The 27,460-nt window shown below is 47.7% G+C and overlaps 1 protein-coding gene across 1 annotated transcript in view; it reads right to left on the bottom strand.

The window, feature by feature from the left end:
- LOC130874804 (lactase/phlorizin hydrolase-like) overlaps positions 1 to 23,901 on the bottom strand; it is a 37,401-nt gene extending 13,500 nt beyond the window's left edge. Inside the window, exons 1-9 of the mRNA XM_057770305.1 lie at positions 23,253 to 23,901; positions 19,176 to 19,255; positions 14,227 to 14,310; positions 12,173 to 12,275; positions 10,984 to 11,062; positions 7,715 to 8,435; positions 5,731 to 6,376; positions 1,663 to 3,219; positions 296 to 564 (exon numbers count right to left, since the gene is read on the bottom strand). Coding sequence (XP_057626288.1) covers positions 296 to 564; positions 1,663 to 3,219; positions 5,731 to 6,376; positions 7,715 to 8,435; positions 10,984 to 11,062; positions 12,173 to 12,275; positions 14,227 to 14,310; positions 19,176 to 19,255; positions 23,253 to 23,901 — 4,188 coding nt within the window. The remainder of the gene's footprint in view (positions 1 to 295; positions 565 to 1,662; positions 3,220 to 5,730; positions 6,377 to 7,714; positions 8,436 to 10,983; positions 11,063 to 12,172; positions 12,276 to 14,226; positions 14,311 to 19,175; positions 19,256 to 23,252) is intronic.
- Between the last annotated feature and the right edge of the window lie 3,559 nt (positions 23,902 to 27,460).

The raw sequence follows: 27,460 nt of genomic DNA, 5'->3' as shown, positions 1-27,460 counted from the left end.
CCTCACCTGGCTGCTGTCAGGAATTCCCCTCATCCTTAAACTGTGAATCTAAATTAATCCTTCCCTCCATAGTGGCCTGTGTCAGGAACCTCAGAACAGCTACTAGACAAGGAACAAGATAACCTTACCCACAGGGATATCACTGAATTTGGGGTCGGAGGCACCTGGATATTAGCGCATACACTTGTCTGCGCAGGTTCACTAGCGGCTCCGACTTGTGAGCCTCCAGTCCTGTGCACATGCTTGGCGCCCAGCACCCAGTAGGAAAGTGAGCTCATGGCTCCACACTCCTCACCTGATAGGCAGCAGAAGCCGCACTCCAGATGAAGCCCTTGGGGAACTCTCCATACAAAAACTCGTCCTCCTTGGCCAGGGGCATGCCATTGTTGGTAATGACCTCTGTGTAGTATCTGGCCGAGGCTCTTGCTGTGCGAGGCCGGGTCACATCATCAAAGTCAACATGATACAGTCCAAACTTGACCGTGTAGCCTGACAGCCACTCGAAGTTGTCCATCAGCGACCAGGCAATATACCCTCGAAGGTCCACACCATCCAGCCTGTAGGCTAGGAAATGCCAAAGAGAGCAGAAGAAAGCTTTAGCCAGTAGGCAGGGCTCTTGAGAAACCAGTCCTGTGCTGGACTCCAGCCTATGTCCTGTGCTAAACCACGCAAGTGTGCAGTCACATGCTTCCTGAGAGAGGGACATGTCACCTCAGCACTCATACTTTCTGCTTTTTGTTGTTTTGTATTGGTCTTTGTGGAATTTCTTTTTCTATTTTGAGGCAGGGTGTATCTGTGTCTCCCTGGCTGTCCTGAACACACTATGCAGACCAGGCTGGCCTCATACTCAGAGTTCAGCCTACCTCTTCATCCCCAGCCGCGTGATTAAATCCTGCACCACCACCACCACCACTTTTCATTCTTACTCTTCTTAGCCTCAATGACCTTACAGCAAGTGTTATTTGTTAAGGTAAAGGGATAAGCCTCAAGTTGAACAGCCTCAGCCCACGTAGCTAGTAAGCACACAAGTGTGAATTTCTTGATATCATTTGAAACGTTTAGAGACAGGAACCCAAGAATAAACCTAGATTTTTTTCTGCTCCTCCTGCCCCTAGTGTTCCAGTGTGGGATTGCAGGCTGCACCTTGTCCACTCTAGGGCTGGGAGTGGAGACTGGGGCTGTGTATTCTGGGCAAGCAGTTTAGTAACCGAGCCTCATCCCCTGCTTTAGAAGTAAAAACTATACCTTTTTATGTAAATGTGTGTGTGTGTGTGTGTGTGTGTGTGTGTGTGTGTGTGTGTTGGCTAGAACACAACCTCAGACATCATTTCTTAGATATCACTCACTTTCTTTTAAAGCCTCTCAATTGACCTGGAGCTCACCAAGTGGGCCAAGCTGCTCAGCCAGAGAGCACCAAGAATGCCCTTTCTGCTTCCTCGGCACAGAGATTACAAATGAACCAAGTCTGACTTTTCCCTGGAAATTGAACTCTGGTCCCCATGTTTATAAGACAAACACTTTACTAGCTGAGCCCTGGCACAAGCCCAAAAGAGAGATGTTGAGAGAGCCTGCCGAAGCATGGGACACATGACAGACGGAGGACAGGGAAACTGGACACAAGAGAGGCATAGGACAGGGAGAGTGGAGGTTTAGTGAGAGGACCTTTCAGAGCCTCGTTGATATAGGTTTTGTGGTAGAATATCCTGTCCGTGTCATCCAGCGAGGGGTCGTACAGCCCGTGTCCATTCTCTGTGATGTAAATGGGAATGTCGCCATACTCTTCCTTGATCCAGTTCAGCAGCCTCCGCATCCCCCAGGGCACGGCTGGGAGCATTGACGGGGAGGTCAACGAAGAGTCCATATCGCTGACCGTCAGCTCGCGGTCATCATCATAGTTGGGTGGGTTCAGCCTTGGGGTGCTGTGCTGCACAAACACGGACGAGTAGGAGTTGAGGCAGAAGACATCAGCGGTGCCCCTGATGTACGCCTTCTCCTCCTCTGTGAAGCTGGGCAGGCGGGAGCCCGGCAGGTGCTGCAGTTCACTCCTGTTCCCGACATGCCATTTCATGACATCTGGATAGTCCCCGTTTCTAAAAATGGGGTGGGCAAACCAGCCCAGGGAAAACTGCAGCATCCGGTCGGCAGCTTCCACATCTCTTAGGACTCCTGGGTCTCTGGGTTCCACCCAGTGAGTGTTGAGGTTCAGTGAGATGACCCCCTTCTGCTCCTGCCTGTACTTCTCATCATAAGTATGATAGACTCTAGCATGAGCCTTGATGAGTGCGTGGCTGACCCTGTAAGGTGCCCAGCCGGGGTCCTGCACATTTGGGGGAAACACCCCTGAACCATAGCCGAACTGTGCCAGATACAAGGGCTCATTAAAGGTCATCCAGAACTTGACTCTGTCACCAAAGGTCTTAAAACAGAAGTCAGCATAGCTGTTGAACAAATCAATCAAAGAAGAGTTCTCCCAACCTCCAATATCCTGGAGGGCCTGGGGCAGGTCCCAGTGAAACAGTGTCACCATGGGGAAGATGTTGCTCTGCAGCAAGCCGTCAATCAGCCTGTTGTAATAACCGACACCGTGCTCGTTGACGGAACTGTTTGTTCCCGTTGGGAAAATGCGAGGCCAGGAGATAGAGAACCTATAGGCCTTGACCTTCAGGGCGCGAAGAATGTTCAGGTCGTCATCCAGTTTGTTATAGCTGTCACAAGCTATGTCTGCAGTGGCATTGTCTTTCACGGTGTTTCCCGGGCTGTGGGTGAAGTTGTCCCAGATGCTGGGTCCTTTCCCGTCAGCATCCCAACCTCCTTCGATTTGATAGGCCGAGGAGGACACGCCCCACAGGAAGTCATCTCTGAATGTGCCATGATAGAACAAGTCTCTCTCAAACTTGGGCTGTCTGGAGAACTTCTCCCACACGACTTTAGCCTGGGAGGGCACCTCAGATGGGGAGTTGTAGAAGGTTGTGCCTCTGGAGGAAAAGTCTGCTTTCATAGGCACTGGGGTTCTTCTCAGCTCCTTGGCAGGGAAACCATTCTTTTCAATGATGCCAGTGAAGACGTGGGCAGATCTCCTGGCAGTTCTCGGCCTGCTGCTGTCCCTAAAGTTGACATGGTACAGCCCGAACCTCTGGCTGTACCCTGGGGGTCCTTCGAAGCCATCAATGAGGGAACGAGCAATGTATGCACGGACATCCACCAAATCCTCCTTGACAGCTGCAAAGAGAAAACAAAGTCAGCCCTGTGCGAGTGCGTGCATGCGTGTGTGTGTGTGTGTGTGTGTGTGTGTGAGAGAGAGAGAGAGAGACAGAGACAGAGACAGAGAGTGAGAGAATGCATGGGAAAACCAGAAGACAACCTCATTTGTTGTTCCTTAGGATGCCATCCTTTTTAGTTTTCCTTCCTCTTTTTTTTAATTTGAAAATCACTTTTATGTGCATGGGTGTTTTCCCTGCATGTATGTCTGTGCACCACATACGTGCAGGGCATGCAGAGGTCAGAAGAAAGCATCAGGTTCTGTGGGACTAGAGTTTCAGAGGGGTGCGTGAAATGGATTTGCTGCGGGTCCCTGGCATCTTGCTGTGGAAAGCAGCCAGTTCCAGGCAGGGACTGCGCAGGGGACCAAGCAGCAGGAAGATGGCTGGTCCCCTGCAAGTCTTGTGGGCAGCTGGCTGGTCTCCGGCTGCAGACAGTGGGTATCGGGACTGTGCAAGCCCCCAGCAGTGAGCAGCGGGAGCAGCAGGTACTAGGCAGAGACTGTGCATGAGGCCTCGCCGGCAGATGGCTTGTCCCTGGGCAGGCAGGGACGGCACAGGTCTCCATGTTGCAGTGGGGGGTGGGTAAGAGAGAGAAGGATAGGCACACCATACAGAGTGGAGTTGGACAGTTTTTTAGAGGTTATGAAAGGGAAGGGAAAGGGCAGAAAGGAGGAGAGGGAGAGAGAGTGGCAGAGAGACGGAATGAGGAGAGATGGAAGCGGCTCTCCAAGAGAGAGCCAAAAAAGAGAGAAGAGGGAGAGACAGAAGCGGGGGAATGGGAGAACTGGGGAGAGAGTTGCCATTCCAGGAAGAAGATGGAAGACAGAGAGAGCTCAGGCCAGAAGCTAAAGATCACCTGCCTCAGTGGATGGGAGGGGGAGTGGGCATGGCTTGTGTCTTAAAGAGACAGAAGAATCAGTACAGTGTGAGCTGCCATGTTGGTAATGGGACTTGAACTCATGTTCTCCAGAAAAGCAGCCGATAGTGCAATGTTTTTACTCTTTTGGCTTTAATAGCCACTAGCAAAACCCCTATTTAAATCACACATGAGACCTATATTTATTTATGAATGCCCAGCCTTGGATTGTTTGTAGCCAGCTTTTAAAACCTTATCCCAACTACCTTTTCCCTCTGGGCTCTTTCCTGTGCTTACTTCTTTATGTCTTCCTTTCCTCTGTGGCTGGCTGTGCTGCTGGGTCGCTGCAGCCTTGTGTCCTCCTCTCTTTGTTCTATGGCTTCTTGCTCTTGCTCTTCCTCATTTCCCCTTCTATTTATCCTCTCTGCCTGCCAGCCCCCCATCCTTGCTCCTGCCGCCCAGTTGGCCATTCAGCTCTTCATTAGACCATCACGTGTTTTAGACAGGCAAAGAATCACAGCTTCACAGAGTTAAACAAATGCAGCATACACAAAAGTCCTACGCCTTAAAATACCATTTCCCAAGACAGCTGCCACCCCCACCCAAACCCCAGCCTGACTCCATACACACTACAAAAATATTAACAAGGTGGCCCAGGCTGGCTTCAAACTCTGTGTAGCTGAGGATAAACACAAACTCCTGATCCCATGGCCTCCACCTCCTGAGCACTGGTGTCACAGGGACACACACCCTAGTGGACACAGCGCTGGGGATGGAACCCACGACTGTCAGATGCTAGGAAAGAACTCTACCAAGCTACCTCCCCCAGCCTATTTAATTGTTTTTAAGACAAGCTGTCATTAAGTATTCCAGGATGACTTAACTCTCAATCCTCCTGCCTCTGATTCCAGCTGCTGGGAATAAAGGGATGCACTACCATGCCTACACGTGTCCCTAATATGGAGGCATAGACTGGTATGAAGCCGACCTCCCCACTCTCCATACATAGACTGTGGCTGGAGAAGATAAGGAAGACTGGGCTAGGCTATTAACCCTGTCTCCTCTGATGGTCGAGTCTCTGCAGAGAGCAAACCTGTCCCTGCTCACTGGCTGCGGAGAGTGACAGCCATCATGAACTGATCTAGGTTAGTGACTGATGTGCTGAAAACCACTTGCCATCCTTTCCCACTTAGATAAGAAGATGCATTGGGTCCAACTGAGCATGTATGCACGGCTCACCTGCAGAACAGGGAGGTGCAATGCAGACTGGATAGCAGCTGAGGGAGATGGGGGTCGAAGGGGGCAGTGCCCTGAGGGGAGTCAGTTTGCTGGGGTCCTGTCCTAAGTGTCAGTCCATGCTGTATCCCACTGTGGACTGAGTCTCCTCAGAAAAGATGACATTACTCAACTACACCTTTACTGTGGTACACAGTTCCAAGCTCCTCATGCTCTCAACACTGATTAACTAAGAGTGAGAACACTGGACTGGAAAGGCTGAAATGGCTTAGGAAGTAAAGGCTCTTGTTGAGCAAGCCTGAAGGCCTGAGTTCAACCTCTGGTCTGTCCCGTTACACAACTGTGAAGAATTGGGGATCAGCAGGTTAACCTTCTTACCCTTGAGCACCTCGTTGATGTACAGGTTGAAGTAGTTCACTCTCACCGAGTCGTCAAGGAGATCCTCTCTTTCCCCCACCGGCATGCCATTCCCAGCCAAGAAGATTGGAACTCTTCCTTTTGTGTATTCCATGGAAGCAAACCGAAGCAGCCTCCTTATGCCCCAGGGCACCACCCGGATCCAGGGAGATGCAGTCTGGGGCCACGTGGGGTCCACGTGCTGGGAGAAGCCTCCGATGTTATCATAGCTGGAAATGCAGGTCAGCGGCGCAGCGGTGCTGACCAGCCGGGATGTGTAGTGAGACAGACCAAGGAAGTCCGCAGAGCCCTTCAGGAGCTGCTGTTCTGCTGCAGTGAACTCTGGGAGTTGGGCCAGAGGACCCCCACACTGCTGGTTTACCTGCTGGATCTGGGCCCGGAGGGTGGTGGGGTAGTTCCCATCCACAAAGATGGGGTGAGCGAACCAGCCCAGCATGAACTGCAGGAAGCGCTCAGCAGCAGCAAGGTCCTGGGGACTCTCCCCATCCAGGGGCTCTGCCCAGTCGGAGTTGAGCACGATGCCCACGCATCCCTGCTGCTCTTGGCGATGGTGAAGGTCGTAGTGATGCCAAGTTCTGGCGTGCGCCTTGAGGATCAAGTGGGCCACCTCGGGAGGAAAGAACGAGGAAAATAATGTCAACAGTGGCACCAGCAAGTGAGAAGTGTGAACAAGTCCCTGCTGAAGTCAGCAGAACCAGCAATGGGTCTGGGACGTGGCAGGATTGGTAGACAGCCTCATATTCACAAAACCCGGGGCTCCATTTCCTGCACTAATGAACCTGGCATGGTGGTGTGCAAGCCTGTACTGACAGAACTCCTGACGTGGAGCAAGAGGATTGCTCGTCCATCCTTGTCTGCATAGCAAGTTCAAGGCCATGTCTTTTCTGTTATGGAGGACTGCAGCTTAGAACCGTTAGGCAAAGAAACCCTTCTTTCCCCAAGTGATTTTGGTGGTGGTATTCTTTGTTTGTATTTCAAGACTGGGTTTCTCTGTGTAGCCCTGGCTGTCCTATAGATCATGGTGGCCTTGAACTCAGAGATCTGCCTGCCTCTGCCCCCTGATTACTGGGATTAAAGTTGCATGCCACCACCACAAAGTCTGTAAGTGCTTTCGACAGGTGTATTGTCCTAGCACTTAGAAAAGGAACTGCTACAGACGTGAGGAGAAATGAAGACGTTCTCAGCCTGTATACAATACATATAAAATATCACAGGAGACACTATAAACACTTAGGAACTTCTCAAAAATAACAAAAGCTTACCAAAGCCAGCTGTGATGGCTCAGTCTGTACTTTAGAGGCTGAGGCAGGAGGATTTCTGTGTGCTGAAGACTGAAAACTGTGTGTTTCATGTTAGCTTGAGCTACAAACTGAGACCCATCTCAATAAACCAATGCAAATAAACAGAATCGTAACGGCTCTGACTACAGCTGAGTCATATGAACAGAAGTACTTTCCTGAAATGCAGAGCCCTGGGTCTACCCCATAAAACTGGGCGTGGGCAGCACATGTTTGTCATCGCAGCACCAAGAAGGTGGGGACTGACCCAGGCTACGTGTGTGCTCGGAAAGAGCTCTACAGCTGAGGACAATCCTCCAAACCCGGAACTTGTCTTTGAGGTCCAGGAGCCTTGACCAGGCCTGAGGGTGTGGCTCAGTTGGCTGAGTGCTCGCCTGTTACAGAAGAAGCCCTAGTTCTAATTCTCATCCCTGTTTAAAACACAGGCTTGGTGGGAGATGCCTGTGGCCCCAGCTCTCAGAAAAACAAGAGGTCAGGAGTTCAAGGTCATCCTCAGTTACATAAGGAGTTCAGTAGCAGCCTGGGCATAGAAGACAACACTAACACCACCTGCTTATCTTTCTCTCTGTGTTTTTCTTCCCAGGGCTGGGAGACCACAGCCTGCTGTTTCTTCTAATTGACAGGAGTTGAGGGATGGGAGGAAGTACCTTAAAAGAAGCCACTCCTGGGTCAGAGATGCCTGGTGGGTGCTGCCCAGTGCCATAGCCTGCATAGCTTATCACCCATGGCTCGTGGAAGGTCACCCACAGCTTCACACGGTCCCCAAAAGTGGAGAAGCAGAAGGCTGCATAGTCCAGGAAGGCATCCACCACACTCTCGTTCTGCCACCCGCCTTGATCCTGCAGGGCCTGGGGCAGGTCCCAGTGGAACAGCGTAGCCATGGGCTCGATGTGGGAGTCCAGCAGGCTGTCTATCAGTCTGTTGTAGTAGGCGACACCTTGCAGGTTGGGGCTGCTCTTCTGCCCAGTGGGGAACAGCCGGGACCAGGAGATGGAGAATTTGTACACCCCAGCCCTGAGGCCTCGGAGCAGGGCCACATCGGAGGCTGGTTTGTGGTAACTGTCACTGGCCACCTTTGCTGTCGCTTGGCCCTTGGCAGCGTTCAGGTCACTGTAGCGGTCCCAGATGCTCGGTCCTCTACTGCCTTCTGCCCAGGCTCCTTCCACACTAAAGGCTCCCGTAGACACGCCCCAGAGAAATCCTTCTGGGAACACATCTTGCAGGAAGGCATCCCTTTCTGCCCTAGACTGGCTAGCAAAGGCTGCCCAGACTCTCTGGTAGGCTGAGACGGGGGAAGAGGGCACAACTGCTGTCTCCTGCTGCTGCTCACTCTGAAAGGCCAGGCTGTCGGTTAGAGAACAAGATGGGCTGTGGGGAAGAGTGACATCAAGGGACACAATTAATGACTGAGTTACAAATGCCCCACAGGGTGAGTCATGGAGGCTCATGCCCTTAATCTCAGCCCTCAGGAGGCAGATACGGACAGATGTCTGTTAATGTAAGACCAGCCTAGTGTGTAGAGTGAGTCCCAGTCCAGCCAGGGCTACACAGTGAAACCCTAAGGAGAATGAGAAAAAGAAAAAGGAGAAGAAAGGAGAAGACAAAGAGGAAGAAATAAGAAGGATGAGGAGGAAGAGAAGAAGAGAAAGAAGCAAGAGAGAAAGAAAGAAAGAAAGAAAGAAAGAACGAAAGAAAGAAAGAAAGAAAGAAAGAAAGAAAGAAAGAAAGAAAGAAAGAAAACAACAGAAAGAAAGTAAAGGGGGGCAGAAAGGGAAGAAGGTCAGGAGGTAGAGGAGGGGAAGAAGGGTCAGGAGGAATAGAAGGACAGTTAGGAGTAAGAGACGAAGAAGAGAAAAAAATGAAAGAAAGAAAAAAGGAAGGGAGGAAGAAAGAAAAAGAATAAAAAAATTAAGAAAGGAAGAAAGAAAGAAAAGGAAGAGAGGAAGGAAAAAGGAAGGAAAGTTTGGGGCAGAATGAGGATAAGGGACAGGAGGAGGAGGGTCAGGAGGAGGAGGGTCAGGAGAAGGAGGGTCAGGAGAAGGAGGGTCAGGAGAAGGAGGGTCAGGAGGAGGTGGATGAGGAAGAGGAGGTTTAGAAGGAGGAGGTTCAGGAGGAATGGGGCCAAGAGGGGACCATTTCTGTCTCAGCACTGGGGTGACAAGCATTCATTCATCACCATTCTTGGCTCTTTTTGCCTGTTCTCTGCTCAGGTCCCCATGTTAACAGAGAAAGCCCTTGACAGACTGAATCTCCAGCCCAATTTGATCTCAGAACTTTAAAAATAAGGATCCCTTGGAGCAGGCTCTGCTTCCTGTCGGTGTTGTGATTCGGGAAAGGTGTTCACATCTCACACTGAAGAACTGAGCTCAGGAACTTCATGAAGCTTTAGTGGGCTGCTCAGATCTGCACCTAATCTTTCTTTTTTCTTTGATTCAATAAAATTACTATATTTATTTTCCTTTTAAGTTTCATTATTGCTGTGGTTTTTATATATGGACAACTTCATGGGGTCTGTTCTCTTCCTCTGCACTTACATGGGACCTGGGGATCGAACTTAGGTCACCTGACTTGCCTGGTGAGCTGCTTAGTTTTTATCCACCTGACACCAAGCTGGGGTCATTTGAGAAGAGGAAACCTTGACTGAGAAAATGTTTATGTCTGACTGGACTGGACACAAGTCTGTGGGCATCATCCTGATGTAATGATGGGTATGAGAGGGCCAAGCAGGTAGAACAACAACGGGGTAGATGGTCCTGAATTGTACAAGAAAGCAGACTGGAAGCTGGAGAGATAAGACAGCTCAGAGGTTGAGAGCACTGGTTGTGTTCCCAGAGGTTGTGAGTTCAAATCCTAGCACCCACATGTTGACTCAGCAATGTCTATAACTGTAGTTCCAAGCAATGCAGTGCCTCCTCTGATATGCATACGCAGAGAAAACACACAAATTCATAAAGTAAGAAATCTTGAAAATTAGAAAGAGGGCTGAGCAAGCCATGGAAAGCCAACAAGCAAGCAGCATTCATTCCCCCATGGCCTCTGCTTCAACTCTGCCTCGAGTTCCTGCCCTGACGCCCATCTTGGAGGACTGTACGCTGTAAGATGAAATGAGCTCTGCCCTCCCCAGTTTGCTGTGGTCACTGTTTTAACAGAGCAACAGAAAGCCAACTAAGACAAAGGCAAGACCTTTCCCCTCTGAGGCACCAGAGTCATTCATTCATTCATTCATTCATTCATTCAGAGACCCTGTGTGTAGGGTGTGCACACAGCATGTGCGGAGGTTGGATGACAATTGTGGGTGTCTGTTGTCTCCTTCAAACACGTGAGCCTGAGAGATCACAGTGAGGTCATCAGATTTGGGCATAGGTGCCTTTACCCATGAACCATGGAGCTGGCCCCATAACCTGCTTTCTCTGCCACATATGTGCACACTTCCCCAGTATCCTCATCTCAGCTCTGCTAAATATGCAGACCTAGGAGAGTCTGACAGTGAGGACGCCGGACTGTGTGGGCCCAGGCACATCTCCACGAGCTACTGCTTCTCCAGCCTCCCTCTGAGCCTCCACCTCTCATCTCTTAAATGACTGTGACCTGTTTGCTGTCCCAGGAGGCAAAGTCAGGACTGAAATGGCTCAGCAGTTAAGACGAATCACTGCTGTTGCCGAAGGCCTGGGTTTAGCTCCCAGCATTCACAAGGGAATTCTAGTTCCAAGGGATCTGTCCTTCTGACATTCTGACCTCTGTGGGCTCACTCAGGCAGGTGGTGCACTACATACTCACTCAGGATCCTGCATGCGCACACATGCCAAAACACAAAACAGAACCAAAACACAGGACAATGGTCCCCAGTGATTGCCCATGTACACAACAGAACCCATAGTAACCGTTCCTTCTTGTTAACAGCACAAGCCAGCATTACCTCTCCTCAGAACTGGATGAGCAGCTCAGGAATGCACTGATGTCGAACCCAACAGTCTGTACTTGGTCTTTGTTCATGACTGTAAGAAAAGCAGTTTGTTAACTGTGTGTGGAGCTGGAGCAGAAACATGCAATCTGTATTTAACCTCATTTTAAAACCATTCTAATCCAAGCGACGATGGTAAGACTTTCTGAAATTCCCATTGATGCGTCTGGTCTGCTTAGAACTATAATGTTGGTCCTCATATTTCAGGGTGAATATCAGTGACCCAAAAACTTCAGAAGATAACTGGATACACCCTTGAGTCTTGGTCCTAGGAATGTGTTCATACCTCCTTTCGGGTTTTTTGTTTATTTGTGTATTTTGAGATAGGATTTCACGATGTAGCTCTTAGACCTGGATGGCTTTGAACTCAGAGATTTGCCTATCTCTGCCTCCTGACTACTAGGATTAAAAGTGTCTGCCACTGTCATCTTCTTGTGAAATTTTTGAAAAAGAAGGCTAGGGAGTTATTTGTAAGGTGCCTTCTGGGTAAACATGAGGAATTAGCTCAACCTCCAGAACCACACAAAAAGCCTGGCATGGGGTAGGAACAGTAACTCTGGATAAGGAGCAAACTGTTCTTCTAGAAGACCCGAGTTCAGATCCCAGCACCCAGTGTAGGCAGCTCACAATTATTTGTGAGTAACTCTGTTTCCAGAGGATCTAACAGCCTCTTCTGTTCTCCTCATGAAACTGTATCATTATGTACACACACTCATACAAACACACACACACACAGACATGCACACACACATGCACCAGATAGACTGTCCTTGAGTTCAAAGCCTGGCAGGACTACACAGTGACCTCTAGACCACAAGGTCTAGAGATTTTCAGCATCTTAGATGCTCCCAAGACTGCTCAGAACATGGGAACACAAGGCTGTTTCCATGCTGACAGTTCACACCTGAGTCAGGAACATGTCATATTGGGCACCCTTGACATCTATACAGGACCACTCTGTGTACCCGGACAGGAGGAGCTCACTACCAGGGGAGTTATGGGACTTTAGCCTCACCTGGTAGGCTCTCAGTTCAGCCATTTCCCTAGGCCCCTCCCTCATGTGAACCCCCGACGTCAGTATTGCTCCCCAACACGCCAGTGTAACAAATGCCACTCAACACCTGCCACACATTGGTTCACTCACCTTCAAGCAGGCTGAAGAGCAGTGAGGAGGGGCTCTTCCCTGTGGATGGGCAATTCTGAAGTTTTAGAGTATAGATGAAAACTTTTATTTTGGGCTCAACATTCTAGAAAAGATGAAGACCAACAAGTGTGCCTTTAGTAATGGGAGCAGGGAAGACGCTACATGCTCACCTTCTAGAAACAACCTCGAGTCACCCCGCCTACTGAGGGCAGAGACCTGGACTCTGGAGAGCGACACTAGTCAGTGACCATCGGCCACCAACCCTTCCTAAATGAAGTAATGACCATAGCAGCTCATTTTACACGGAGCACTTCATACGCCAGCAAGATTAGGGTCGGGACCAAGGTTTCTGCTTGTGTAGGAGCCTGCACTTCCTAAAATGTTTAACTAAGAGGCTGCATCACCATGATCATGAGTGTTCATGGTTTGCTGAAAAAATACTCTGCTTTGTGACATTGAGAATGTACTTTGGCTGGTAGAGTGTTTGTCTAGAATGCATAAAGCCCTGGCTTCCATCCTCACTGCTATAAACCAGGTATGGTGGCGCAGGTATACAATGTCCGCACTCAAGACAAGGAGACAGGAGAATCATAAGTGCAAAGTTAGCCACAGACAGCCTGGGTTACAGGAAACTCTGGCTCAGTATATATACTTTAGATAGGAAAAGAGATTGGACAGGTAAAGAAGTTGGCTACGGCAGAACAAGATAGCCATGTCGTCATAGAAGTTCCTATACTTTTCTTTCTTCTTTGGATTTGTTTCAAACTTTCTGTAATAAAAAGTCAAGCAAGCGGCTACAGAGATGACTTGGTGGTTAAGAGCACCCACTCCACAATCATGAGTTCAGGTCCTGTGTAAGAAGCAGGCCTCCCACAAATGCCTGTCACTCCAGCTCTGAGGGATGTGATGCCCTCTTCCAGTCTCTGTGCACCCAGGGCAATACCTTTCCCTCCCAGCAGGAGGCACGTGCATTTACACAAATATGCACAGTCACACTGAACCATACACACACACTGTTCTCAAAAGTTAGAGGCGCTGTCACTGTGAGATCTCAGCTCCTGTGGCTGATTTCCCTCTGTTCTTTTTGTTTATTTTTGGATAGTCATTTAATTACCACATTTCTTTCTTCCCTTTCTTCCCCACAGACCCTCCAATATACTCCTCCCTCCTCTTCTTCAAATTCACGAGTTCCTTTTTCGTCCATTCTTATTGCTTGTGTGGGTGTATTTGTAAGTATGTTTATATACATACATTTCTAACCATAACCTGTACAGTCCGTATACTGTTATTTGTATGTATGTTTTCAGGCTGACCATTTGGCACCGGACAGCCCACTGGTGTGCTCTTCCCTGGGGAGAAGCACTGTCCTGCTCTCAGCACTAGTGTGCCCTGTAGTTCTCTGTGCAGAGCTGAGGCTTCATGGGCTGTCCTCCTTCATGTTGGTGACACTCTATGGCTGCAGCTTCTGATGTTACTGGGAGACACAATCTCACAGCAAACTTGCTGATGCTCTGCCTCTCATGATCTTTCTCTCCTTCCCTCTATTGTTTTCCAGCATCTTCGGTGTAAAGGGAAATTATCTTCAGGCTGGTATGTTTGACTTCTCTTTAAAGTAGTTTTATTGGTGGTGGTTTTGGGGCCTCTGCACAGACCCTTTCACAGGGCAGCTGTTCTCTCTTTTCCATCCCTCTCTCTCAAACAGGGTCTCAGGTAGCCTAGGTTGGCCTTGACCTCATTGTTTAGCTGACAATGACTCTGTACTCCTGATACTCCTGCCTCTACCTCCCGAGTGCTGGGATTACAAGCAAGCTTTACTACACTGTTTTGTGCTGTGCTGGGGATGAACTCAGGGCTTTGCTCCTGTAAGGCAAGCAGGCTACTAACTGAGCCACAGAGCACACCCAGGGACTGCCCACAGGGAACCCACATCAAGCCCACATCTGTAAGTGGGAATCTCATGGCTGTTATGAAAGGCTCAGTCCATGCCTTAGGCAAATGTCACATTTCTGATAAGCTGTCCACTCGCCATCACGATGGAAAAGCCCTCACATTACCTGCAGGTCACTCAGCTTCTGTGGTAGAGTCGCCACACTCTGGCATGTAGGAGTCAAATCAAGAGAGAGGAAGTCAACCGAGTCCTAGAAACAGGGAGAAGAAGCATTAGAACAAGGCCTCCTCAGAAGTGTGCTGGTTCTCCCCATGACTGCGGATGAGTGTGCATGTGAGTACAGCAGGAGCAGGAGTGTGGTGAACTAGTAAGTGTGAAAATGGGTGTGCTGGGTGTGCGGTGCCAGCAAATGGAAGAGCACCAAGGGAGGGAATCACTGTCTGGAGCTTCCCCCAGGGATTCCCCCTCCCCTGACCTTTGTGATATCTGGGAACTCTCTTGGGGCTGGGGTTTGGTTTTAATTTCAGGCCACAGTTTGAAGTCCACCCCAGTCAAGCCTGGCTTGAGCAGTTCTACTAGCAGAAAAACAAGCTACACAGCCCTGATCACCCGTGCTCTCTAACCCATAGTCTAGCTAGGGACTCCTGCTCACTGAGCATGTAGCTCACTAGGAAGAATGCTTGCTGAGCGTGTGCAAGGCTCTGGGTCTGTCACCAGCACCGCATTAACAGGGCATGGTGGTGCCTGTCTCTACTCCAGCATGCTCATCCTTGGCTACCTTGTGAGATCAAGGCCAGGTTGTGCAACGTGAGATCTTGTCTTGAAGAAGAGGAGGAGGAAGAGAATAGTGACAGGGCCTAGCAGCTATAGGTGTCTGCCCTCGACTCTGGTGACCTGAGTTCACCCCATCACACATGAGGGTAGAACTGAGACTCCCCAAATTTCACTCTGCCCTCCACATAAGTGCCATATCGTGTTCATGCCTACATAGAGATACACAGATATAGACAGATACATACACACACACATACACACACATAGCACACATAAAACAAATAACACATGTATACCACACCACATACACAGACACACAAACAGACATACACAACTAATAACAAACACATACACCATACCATGCACAAAATAAAAATGTAATGAATTTTTGAAAAATCAAGGACAGTCGGGCAGTGTTGGCACATACTTTTAATAACAATAGTTGGGAGGCAGAGGCAGGTGGATATATGAGTTTGATGGCAGCCTGGTCTACACAGTTCCAGGACGATCTCCAAAACTACACAAAGAGGCCCTGCCTCAAAAAACAAAACAAAACAAAAAGCAAAGAGAAGGGAAGGCCAGGCAGCTTAATCCCAGCCCCCAGGAGACAGAAGCAGGCAGATATCTGAGCTTGAGGGCACCCTGGTCTGCACAGCAAGTTTCTTACAACCAGGGCTACACAGAGAAACCCTGTCTTGAAAAAGAAAAAAAAAGAAAGGAAGGAGGGGACTGGAGAATGGGCTCATTCAGTGAGTTTTTCCCATCCTTTCTGATGCCCAGAACCCACTGAGTATCCATGAGCACGTCTCATTAGTTTTGTTGTTTGTTTTTTCCTTAGCATCCTTTGGCTGGCCTAGAATTAATTTGTAGGCTAGGTTGGCCTTGAACTCCTAGATCTGCCTGCATCTGCCTTCCAAGTAGTGAGACTAAAAATATGTGTTACCATGTTCAGCCGAGAGTATGTCAGTAACCTAAGACGCTAGGAGATGGAGATAGGTGTGTCCTGGGGGTTCACTGACTGGTCAGTCCAGTCAAATCAGTGAGCTCCCAATTCAGAGAGACTGAGACCCTGTCTCCAAAAAAAGGGGAGGGGTAAAAAGTGACAGAGGAAGACACCTGTACCATCCGTACTACTACATGTACTACGATACAACGCCTGTAGTGCGGACCCTGCCCTACTACGTGTACTACGGTACAAGGCCTGTAGTGCGGACCCTGCACTACTACGTGTACTACGGTACAACGCCTGTAGTGCGGACCCTGCACTACAGGACCATTCCCGAGTTGGGCAAGGGCCTGGAGATTTAAACACACAAAGACACACAAACAGAGAAACGGGTCATCCTTGAAACAAAAATGCCCCCTTTATTGTGTACCAGAGCCGCTTACATATGGTTCCTTAACTGATATCCATGCCCCAGACAAACCCACCAGAAACTACTCCCCTTCATCAGAAACTCCTGAGGGTCTCATGCTCAGAGTAGCTGCAAACAGGAAAAGCAAGTTGTTTTGCTCAGAGCTGCTGCAAGCATAACAGTTTGTTTAAAGGAAATTCAGGGTCTGGGTCAGCCCCCAACAGACACCCAGTGTTGGCCTCTGGCCTTCACAAGCACCTGGACACACACTCACAGATGAGCAGGTTAGTGCACCTGCACACACATGTAATACATTAGTTAGTGCACACAGGCACACAGAGAAAAACAATCATAATGGAAAAGACAAGATTCTACCTGGTCTGTGGTTTACATATGTGCTGTAGGAAGGCTTGTAGCTTGTGATTACTTGCCTACTGGGGCGTGGCCTCTTATACTATATGCACGGATGCAGAACCTGCATCCGCCCCTTTTTTCCTTCCTTCCTTTTCGCCAGCTCTCATTCGGATTGTTGAATTGCGCGATTCGATCTCTGTCCACCATTCAAGCAGAGAATTCTGATTTGTGAGTTTACCCCTAAATAACTATTTCTCCTTTCTGAGCTAGTGTGGGATTTCTTTCAAGTGTCCATGCATCACTAGGTCCCTTCATCACATATGCTTGAAGAACTTTAAATTCAGAATCTAAGCATGAGAATATAGCAGTGTAATTGACACATGCGCGCATGCACATAGTCACACAACACACACACACACACACCTGCCTCCACAATCCTGACTGGCCACTCTATTTTTCTCTTGACGAGAATCTCACAAGCTGATAACTGCCCTTCCCACTCACAGCTCAGCTGTCTCATAGGTCAGACACCAACTGGGAGCCACGTGTCCTGGTCCAGTGCCCTAGCACCCAACCCTCACTGGTTCCCCAATGCCTTCTTATCAAGTGCTTCCCGGTGTCTACCAGACTCCACATCTGCCAGCTCAGGAAATTGAAAACCATATACAATAAGGTTCTAGATAAACAAATCTCCTGCTGATTGGATGCCATCTAAATTAATTTACTGCGTAATAATTGCTATCGACAGACCAAAGGACTGATCATAAAAATCTTTGTCCAGCAATAGCCTTTGAACTGGTATTTCGCCCTCTGCATGCAGCGCACAGATCAGGGGTAAACCCAGGACAGTGTCTGGGTTCCTTCTGAGAAGTGCAAACTCTGGGGCCTTCAATGGGCCTGAGCAGTGTGTGCCTCTCTCTGGTTCTGGACTCCCTGCTTTGCCCTGTGTCTATCTAATGCTGGTGCTGGCTTCCTACCCTTACATCATCCCTGTCTTCCCTGTTTCCCTCCTGTTCTGTCTCTCGATATTTCTAGCAAATTTTTCCCTACTGTTAACACCCACACAAATATGTCCGTCAAGGCCAGAGTGATGGGACATGCCTTTAATCCCAGCACTCAGGAGGCAGAGAAAGGTTGATCTCTGAGTTCTGAGTCAGAGGTAACCTGAACTACAGAGTAGGTTCCAGAACAAACAGGGCATCTCAAAAAAAAAAAAAAAAAAAAAGTGTCCCTTAATAGGAGGCTCTTATCTAGGCTCCCCTCTCTCCTGAGGTGCTCTTTCCCCACTGGCAACTATTAGCTTAGACCAGTAGAGACCCTGGGCTGGGGATGTGGTCCAGGAGGGATGTTTGCCTAGCATGAACACCCTAGCACGAAGGAAACCAGGCTTGGTAGTTCATGCCTATAACCCACAACTTGGAGGATCAGGAGTTCAAGGTCATCCTCAACTATACATTAACTTAGGCTAGCCTGAGATACATGTGGCCCTTTCTCAAAAACAAAATGAATAAGCAAATAAATAAAGAATAAACACCACTTACTAGAGGGAATGGTGGGGACACCCAGAGGATTATGCAGCCTAAGGCTGAGACAAGAGGATTGGCCAAATCTGAGGCCAGCTTGGGCTACTTAGTGAGAACATTTCACAACAAAGATGGTAGCTTCGCACACGGTGCTGCATGCCTGTAACCCAGACCTCAGAACGGTAGCCAGAGACCAAGAGTTCAAGGTCAGCTTGGGCTACAGAGGGAAGCCCTACTCGAAAACAAACAAAACAAAACAAAAACATAAGTGATAATTTTAATAATCACAGAGGATATAAATCAGGGTGGTAATCTAAGAATTATATTTTGTTTAAAAGCCTTATTTATTTTCTTTTCTATACAACATGTGCAAGGGCCCAAGGGGGCCAGAAGAGGGTGCTGATTCCCTAGAACTGGAGGTTACAGAAGGTTGTGAGCCATTGAGTGGGTGCTGGGAACTGAACCTGGATCCTCTGGAAAAGAGCAGCCAGTTCTTTTAACCACTGAGTCATCTCTTCAGCTCCCAGAAGTATATAAATATACATTTTAATAAATTACTATCTATTAATGTTTTTTTTTTCTCTGTGGGTATGTGTAGACCAATTGGGTCCCAGAAGTATATCTGTTTTGTTTTAGTTGACACAGAGTCTAAGTATGTATCTCTCCTAGGCCTGCAACTCACTAGTAGCCCAGGCTGGCCTCAAACTCACATAGATCCCCCTGCTTCTGCCATCCTCTGTGATTGATCATAACCTAAGGAAAACCCCACCCCTGCCCCACTCAGGAGACTACCAGCTCCAATTTCCCTAAGTCAATGTCATGAAGTCAGCACAAGTAGCATTCCTGCTTGTCCTAGATTAACAACAACTCTGGCCAAACCAACCCTCTGCCCTTTGACCAACCCTCCTCCCGATCCCTGATAAAAACCCTAGCCCATGGGGAAGTTCAGTCTGGTCTTCTCTGGTGACAGCCCTTCTCAGGCTGACTCAAATACACCTGTGCCACTGCCACTGAGCAGCCTCGCGCTCTTGTCCTCTTACACAGGCCTCATCTCAAAATAAATAAATACAATCACATTTCACCCTAAGCATTACAGATGCAGCATCTACCTTGGTGAGTGCAGCCGAGGATGGGGAGAGCAGGAGCTCGGGAATATCTTCAGCCTTCAGGACCACAGAGAGCCTCCCTCCTGGAACCAAACAGGAAAGAGCAGTAGTTGAGGGAGGGTTGGGGCTTCTGAATATATAGATCAGGACCATGACTTCTCTTTAGCCAACTGACAGACTCCAGAAAACAAAGTGTCTAAAATACAATATCTCACTAAGAGACTAGGTTGGTTTGGATTTTTTTTAGACCATGTTTCTCTGTGCGATCCTGGATGTCCTGGAAGTCAGCTGGCCTTGAATTCACAGATCTGCCTGCCTCTGTCTCCCAAGTGCTTGGACTAAACTTGTGTGTCACCATGCCTGGCTAAGAGACAGTTGTGTACGAATCAAGACCCAAATACAGAGCACTTGGAAAAGTCAGCATAAAAAGAATTATCCTAAGGTGACAAGAGAACCCTTTTCCAAACTCTATTTAAAGACAAGGTGCTCCAGGGTGAAGACAGAGGTCAGTTTGTAGAGAGCGTGGACCAAACCCAGGTATTGATTGATTGACAAGCCCAGGGACTGATAGCCAGCACAGCATAACCAGTCATGGTGGCACATGCCTGTGATCCCAGTACTTGAGAAGGAGAAGCAAGCAGGATCAGAAGCCTGAGGTCATCTTGGCTATAACCCCAGCTAAATCTCTGGACAATCAGAACCAGAGCTGCCACCTAACACAAACCAAACACCAAATCAGGGTGCTCTCCAGAACCTGCTGTATCTTTGTCCTCAGTGCAGCTACTATGCCTTGATAGGGAAACACAGGAAATACTGATGTGTGCACTTGTTTTGTTTAGCTCTCCGGCAGCATGGTGACGGCCTCAAGCTTGTGTGTGCACCACAACAGCCTGGAGAACAGGGGTAGAAAATACAGAGCTGCTGGGTGGGGGTGGTGCACGCCCTTAACCGCAGCACTTGCAAGGCAGAGACAGGGGGATCTCTGAGTTTGAAGTCAGCACAGTCTTCAGAGTGAGATTACAGGCCAGTCAGGGCTACAGAGACAAGCCCTGTCTTGAAAAACTAAACCAAACAAAGCAAAAAAATCAAAAACAAACAAACAAATTTAGGACATTAAATCTATTTACTAAGTACACACACACACACACACAAATCTTATACTCAAATAAAATAAAAAAACCTGATCACATACACAACTAATATATGAAATTTAGGGGAAAAAAAGCAAAAGAAGAAGAAAGCTAACGTCAGGACCCATCTTCAGATTTAGAGTCAAGGGTAAAGATACAGATGTGCCAGGGACATAACAACCCTTTTATGTGGATATTTCTATGTCTATGTGATTATATGTAATGCATATATAGATGTCAACAGAGGCCAGAAGAAAGTGTGGGATCCCCTGGAGCTGGTATTATAGGTGGTTGTGAGCCATTTGATGTGGGTGCTGAGAACTAATCTCTGGTCCTCTGGAAGACAGCAATAACTCTTAGCCAATCAGGAGCCATTTCTCCACCACCTTGACTGCCAGTGCCTTTTTGGAGACAGGGTTTCAGGTAGTTCAGGCCGGCCTCCAAATTTCCAAGTGAACGAGGATGACCTTCAATTGATCCTTCTGCCTTCAGTTCCCAAGGCAACCCTGAACTTCTTCAGGTCATCCTGCTTCCACCCTTTCGGTGCTTGGCTTACAGATGCATGTCACTATGCCCAGTATTGCAACCCAGGGATTCCTGCATGCACGGCAAGCACTCTGCTATGCAAGCTCTCAACCAGTGCTCATTTAAGTTTGGCTTTTTTTTTTTAATATTTATTTATTATGTATACAATATTCTGTCTGCGTGTGTTCCTGCAGGCCAGAAGAGGGTATCAACCTCATTACAGATGGTTGTGAGCCACCATGTGATTGCTGGGAATTGAACTCAGGACCTTTGGAAGAGCAGGCAATGCGCTTAACTGCTGAGCCATCTCTCCAGCCCAAGTTTGGCTTTTTTGTATGATCGTTTTTGAGATGGGGTTTCTCTGTGCAGCCCTAGCTGTCCTGGAACTCATTCTGTAGATCCTTGAAATCAGATATCCACCTGCCTCTGCTTCCTAAGTACTAGGATTTAAGGTTTACATCACCATAAATTGATGTGGTATTCCTCTCTGTATGCTGTGAATACCAATGGCTAATAAAAAAAAAAAAACTGTCTTAGGCCTGGGATAGGGTAGAGTAGAGCTAGGCAGGGAAAACATAACTGAATGTTGGAAGAAAGGAGGCAGAGTCAGGAGAAGCCATGTAGCCCCACCAGAGACAGATGCTCGAACTTTACCCAGCAAGCCACAGCTATATGGCGATACACAGATTAATGGAGATGGGCTAAATTTATATGTAAGAGGTAGCTAATAAGAATCTAGAGCTACTGGGCCAAGCAGTGATTTGATTAATACAATTTCTGTGTGGTTATTTTGGGGCTGAGCAGCTTGGAACTAACTGGCAGCCTCTTACTACAAAAACCCACCTAGTTTTTAAACTTTTAACAGAAAAAGGTAGATTCTTTTTAGTTTTTATTGGTTAATTTTGGGGTTTTGTTTTGTTTTTTCCACCAAGACAGATTCCCAGAATGTAGACCAGACTCTTCTTGAACTCAGAGGTCCATCTGCCTCTGCCTGCAAGTACTTGAATTAAAGGATTATGCACTATGTCTAGCTAAGAGTTTATTGCTTATATTCACACTATGTATAACAAAAATTACTTCATTTAAAATTGACAGAATAGGATAGAACATCAACATTGTAGCAATGGTGTAAACAGCATTATGCTTTGAGGTCTTAAAGAATGCCGCTATGTTAAAACACTGGCTTCGGTTTTTCTCTCTTTTCTTATTTGGGGGGATGGAGATGTCACTATGCAGCACTGGCTGATCTTGAACTCACAGAGATCTGCACACCAGGTTGACTTTGAACCTAAAATCCTCACACTCAGTCTTCCAAGTGCTAGATTTACAGGTGTGCACCTCCACATCTGGCTAATTTCAATTTGAAGGTGGTATCAGAAGGAATGATCAGAAGGTGGCAAGAATTTACACACAGCACTAGTCCCTGTGATATACTTTGTTCATAGTAAAAATAAGTCAGTACAGTTGTAGAGCACTTGCCTCTCGTGGGCAAGGTTTTAGCTTTAGTCTCCATCGAACATTTACAAATCACAGTCTTCTCACTACGCATCGGTGTGTTATTTATCTTTGCCTCGCTTGATGCACTGTAAGCTCCAACTAAAAGGTACACACTTGTTTCCGTAAGAGAAGGGGAACCACAGTCGGGTCTCCTTGTAGAGACTCAGGACAGCACTGTCCCTCCAAGGCAGCTCCAGGTTCAAGGAGCAGTTAGAAGAAAGTGGGAAAAATCTTGACTTTATAAACTTCCCTTCAAGGAAGGGCAGAGAAAGACAGTTGCACAGACTTGACCCTGAGGAAGGGTCTAGAAGACAGTTTTCAAGGGCTGGAGAGATGGCTGAGCATTAAGAGCACAGGCTGCTCTTCCAGAGGTCCCTGGTTTGATTCCTGGCACCCACATGGCAACTCAAACCCTCAGTAACTCCAGTTCCAGGGGATCTCCACAGGCATGCACATGGTGCTCAGATAAACATGTGGATAAAACACCCACTTATCGAAAATAAAAATAAAATCACACACGCACAGACAAACACACAATTTTCAGGAGCTTAGGATATGGCTCAGTGGTTAGAGCGCTTGCCTGGCATGCACAAACCCCAGCCCTGCATAAAACTGGTTGCGGTGGCGTGTCTGTCATCTTGGAACTCAGGATGTGAATTTGGGAGGATCCGAGGTTCAAACTTATCTTCTGACCTCACAGTGAGCCAGCCTGGACTACAAGAGACACTATCTCAAAGGAAGAGAAAAGGTGTTTCAGAGAAATGCTGTGTGTTTATATCTTTGTCCCCTTTGGGAATGGATTCTCACCAATGCTGAGATCTGGGGTCTCCTGGAAGGGCAGAGATGGGAAAGACATCAGTTCCTGCCTAAGAAGCAATCAGAGGATGGTGAGGGCTGCTGCCGGGCCACCATGTCCGTGTGTACTCACCCTGAGTAGAGAACTCTCTGTGGTAAACTTCAAAGGCTTTCCTGTGGGCATTGCTGAGGGTTTGCAGAGCAGAAGCTTTCGAACCCTGAGGGGCAAGATCCATGATCACTTTCTCCAAGTCGCTGAAGGTGAACCAGATCTCAACAAGGTCCCCAAAGGACTGGAAGGCGAACGTGGCATAGTCGGCAAAGAGGTCAGCAAAGTCCCTGTCTCTCTGGATGGTGCCGCGGGTGGGTGGCGTCTGGTGGCACAGGACCATCATGGGCTGAAGCTGGGCAGCCTTCAGGGACTGCAGGAGTTGTCGGTAGCACCGCACCGCTTCCTGGTCTGGATTCTTGGGGCTTCCCATTGGGAGAAGCTGTGCCCATGATAGAAGTACTTTGTAATGGGTGACCTGACTGGCACGAAGACTGCTCAAGTACTGTGGCAAGAAAGAGGGCAATGGCTGCTGGCAGACGTAGAAGTCCTTGCTATCAGGTCGAAAACCGGAGCCTTGGCTTTCCAGTGGATGGCTCAGGTTAAACACTAAGTCATTTGTAAGAGGACCAGCGGCTGAAATAAAATTTCTGTCGGGTTCCAGGTCAATCCCCTGGCATGAAAGACTCAGGAGGACAGTGCTCAGGAAGAGTGCTGTCCAGGGCAGCTCCATGTCCAAGGAATGGTTAGAAGCACTGGTAGGAATCCAGTCCTTATAACACAGTTGAAGCTGTAAAAAGCAGTGATTATCCCCACAATATTTAACTGTGTTATCTAGGATCGTTAAATGAGAACTTGGTAACTTCAAACAGTGTAATCTTCATAGAAACAAAACAAAACTTGTCTTGCACTTCTGTATACATGTTCATGAACTTGTGTGTGCACAAACATGTGGAGGCCAGAGGTAGATCTTGGGCGTATTCCTTGACTGTGAGCCCTAGGGAGCTGCCTGTCCCAGCCTCTTCAGTACAGAATTACAGTTGTGTCATCACATCTGGTGTTTGACAAGAGCACTGAGCATCAAAACTCAGGTCCCCATTGCTGTACAGCAAGCACCTCACCATCGAGCTGTCTACTCCACCCTAGTCTTTACAAATGTACAAAACATGGGATAATGTTATTGGATTTGTTAGGCATAGTGAAATTTTGTTTATATTTTAATAAATAAAGCTTGTCTAAATATCAGAAGGGCAAAGGTAAATCACTAGAGGTCAGGCAATGGTGGCACACACCTTTAATCCCAGGTTTTGAGAGACAGAGAAGATGGATCTCTGTGAGTTAAAGGCCACCCTGGGCTACACAAGATCAATGAAGCAATAAATCCAGCTGGTGGTGCCCTACACCTTTAATCCCAGTTCTAGGGAGTCAGATGCCCTTAATGCCAGCACTACAGGGAATATAAAATGGGAGGAAAAGAGGCTAAGTCTGCTTAGTCTGGGGTCGCCCAGCCTTGGGAGAGGAAAAACTTCTCTAGTGGCTTGGCTGCTTTGCTTTTCTGGTTGTTGGGTTGAACACCAATATTTGTACTACAGTTAGGGTGTCCGAACCCTGGCATCCCCTACAGGCTAAGCTCATTCACTAGCCCCCCAAATGCCAGATACATAACAGTGAAAAAAACAAAAACAATTATTCACTGTGGGCATGGTGGAGAGAATAAAGGAGTATGTTCAACTTCTAACTTCTAACCCCACCTTCAGTGTTGTGACATGAGTTTTGTTATTTTTAAAGATTTATTGCAAGATGGTGGTGACATGTCCTTAATCCCAGCGCTCAGGAGGCAGAGGCAGGCAGATCTCTGTGAGTTCGAGGTCAACCTGGTCTACTAAGCAGTTCCAGGATAGCCAGGGCAACACAGAGAAACATCACATGCATGTCAGGTAGTCTCAGAGGCTAGAGGATGGTGTCAGATCCCCTGGAACTGGACTTACACATGGTTTTGAGTCATCACACGGACGCTGGGAATCAAACCGGGTCCTCTGCAGAGCAGCAGCATTCTTAACCACTGCGTATCTCTCCAGTCCATGAGGTTTAAGGTTAAATAAGGGCACAGCTCAGCAGTTCTGGTCAAGGTGTGACCCTGCCCCTCACTGACCATTCAGTTTCTCCTGCAGAGCGGTCTGAGAATTTGACCTGTGTGCCTGATTGCAGTTCCTTCCCTGAAGACAAGCTCTGTCGCGGTCCCCCTCGCTCAGCAAGAAGGACACAACACCGGAGCTCTTCCTGCTGCAGTTTATTCAGGATTTTATTCACAACTTCTTTTCTCTCTCTCTCTCTCTCTCTCTCTCTCTCTCTCTCTCTCTCTCTCTCCCTCCCTCCCTCCCTCCCTCCCTCTCTCCCCAGGCAAACCTCTCCCAGCCCTTAAGTAGGCCTGGGCCGCCAACCCCAGATTGCCAGGTGAGCACTGCCCATAGGTCCACGCATATGCAAGCAGCTGACAATCATTGCTTATGATAATAGCATAAGTCAGGCCTAGTTGATTTTAGGAGTTGATTATCACAGAGAGCACTCGCTTTTGCCATCAGGTGTGACTCTATGCGGCTCTCTACAAAGCTTCCTCCCTGACTGGAACTCAGTTTCAGCTTTCGTTCTTGCCTTACCCCAAGGCTGCATGGAATTCCCGGGGAAATCCTAATTCCATGGGCTTCCCTGTTCAAACTGTTCTCTAGACATAGGAACGGGGTTGTCTCTTAAAGAATCTTCATTCTTGTCAGGAATGAAGTTTACAACAAACTTCATACAAGGACAGAAATTTGAAAATACCTGAACAAATCAGATGAAATCTGACACAAAAAACATGAACCCCTTTCCAATCTGTTCCCCTGTGAAACAAGGGTAATGCCCATCTTTAACTCAGCACTCAGGTGCGTGGATTTCTGAGTTTGAGGGCAGGAGAGCAAACATAGTGAGTTTGAGATCTGCCAGATCTAGTAATCTGCCAAATTCAGAGAATCAAAACGGGCATGGGAGTGGGAAGACGGCTCAGTGATTTAAGGACACCTGTTGCCTCTGCAACCCATCTTTTCTTTCCATCATGTGGGTCCATAGAGTAATTTCTGGTGGCAGACACTTGTACTCCCTGAGCCATCTCAGCAGCAGACAATTTTATGACGTTCTGGTCTTTTAACCACGCTCTAATCAGCTTTCCTTACATCAGAATATTGTCTGGGACAGACGATTGGATTATGGTTTGGGTTCATCACACCTTGATTCAGAGAGAGATTAAGAAGGAAATTGAAAGGAGAAAAACTGGAAAGGAAATGTTGGATTACAAGAGGAAACAAGAAGAGGAATTAGCAAAAAGAATGTTAGAAGAAAGAAGCAGAGAAAAGGCAGAAGACAGCGGCTCGAGAGCGCATCAAGCAGCAGATAGCCCTGGTGAGCTTTGCTGTGTGCTCCTTCATTCATGTTGAGACTGCGCCTTTCTGTGCTGCCAGTAGAATCCCTGAACTCTCTTCACTGAACCAGCTAAGTGCTGGGACCAGAGAAGTGAGCCACTGGTGTCTACCTTTATCTGAAATGCTTGATCTTCTGATGTTTGTGACATTGTTTCTCTATGCTGACTTTTCAGTCCCTACCACACAGTGCACACAATAGCACATTTAGTAATTGAAAGAATATCAATCTGGGCTTCTGTCTTGAAAGAATTCTGTATTGAATTGAAATAGTTAAGAAAAATTGATATGAACACAGTTGAACAAATGCTTTTGTAGTATGATTGGGCATCTCTTGGGTATATTCCCAAGAGTGGTATTGCTGGATCTTGAGGTAGGTTGATTCCCAATTTCCTGAGAAACCGCCACACTGATTTCCAAAGTTGTTGCACAAGTTTGCATTTCCACCAGCAATGGATGAGTGTACTCCTTACTCCACATCCTTTCCAGCATAGGTTATCATTGGTGTTTCTGAATTTAGCCATTCTGACAGGTGTAAGATGGTATCTCACAGTTGTTTTGATTTGCATTTCCCTGATCGCTAAGGAAGTTGAACATGACCTTAAGTATCTTTTGGCCTTTTAAACTTCTTCTGTTGAAAATTCTCTGTTTAGTTCAGTACCCCATTTTTTAACTGGGTTATTTAGAATTTTAATGTCTAGTTTCTTGAGTTCTTTATATATCTTGGAGTTCAGGCCTTTGTCTGATGTGGGGTTGGTGAAGATCTTCTCCCATTCAGTAGGCTGCCTTTTTGTCTTAATGACTGTGTCCTTTGCTTTACAGAAGCTTCTCAGTTTCAGG

Source organism: Chionomys nivalis, chromosome 5, assembly GCF_950005125.1.
Source record: "Chionomys nivalis chromosome 5, mChiNiv1.1, whole genome shotgun sequence".
Taxonomy (NCBI): Eukaryota; Metazoa; Chordata; class Mammalia; order Rodentia; family Cricetidae; genus Chionomys; species Chionomys nivalis.
This window is presented reverse-complemented; position numbering and strand designations above follow the sequence as displayed.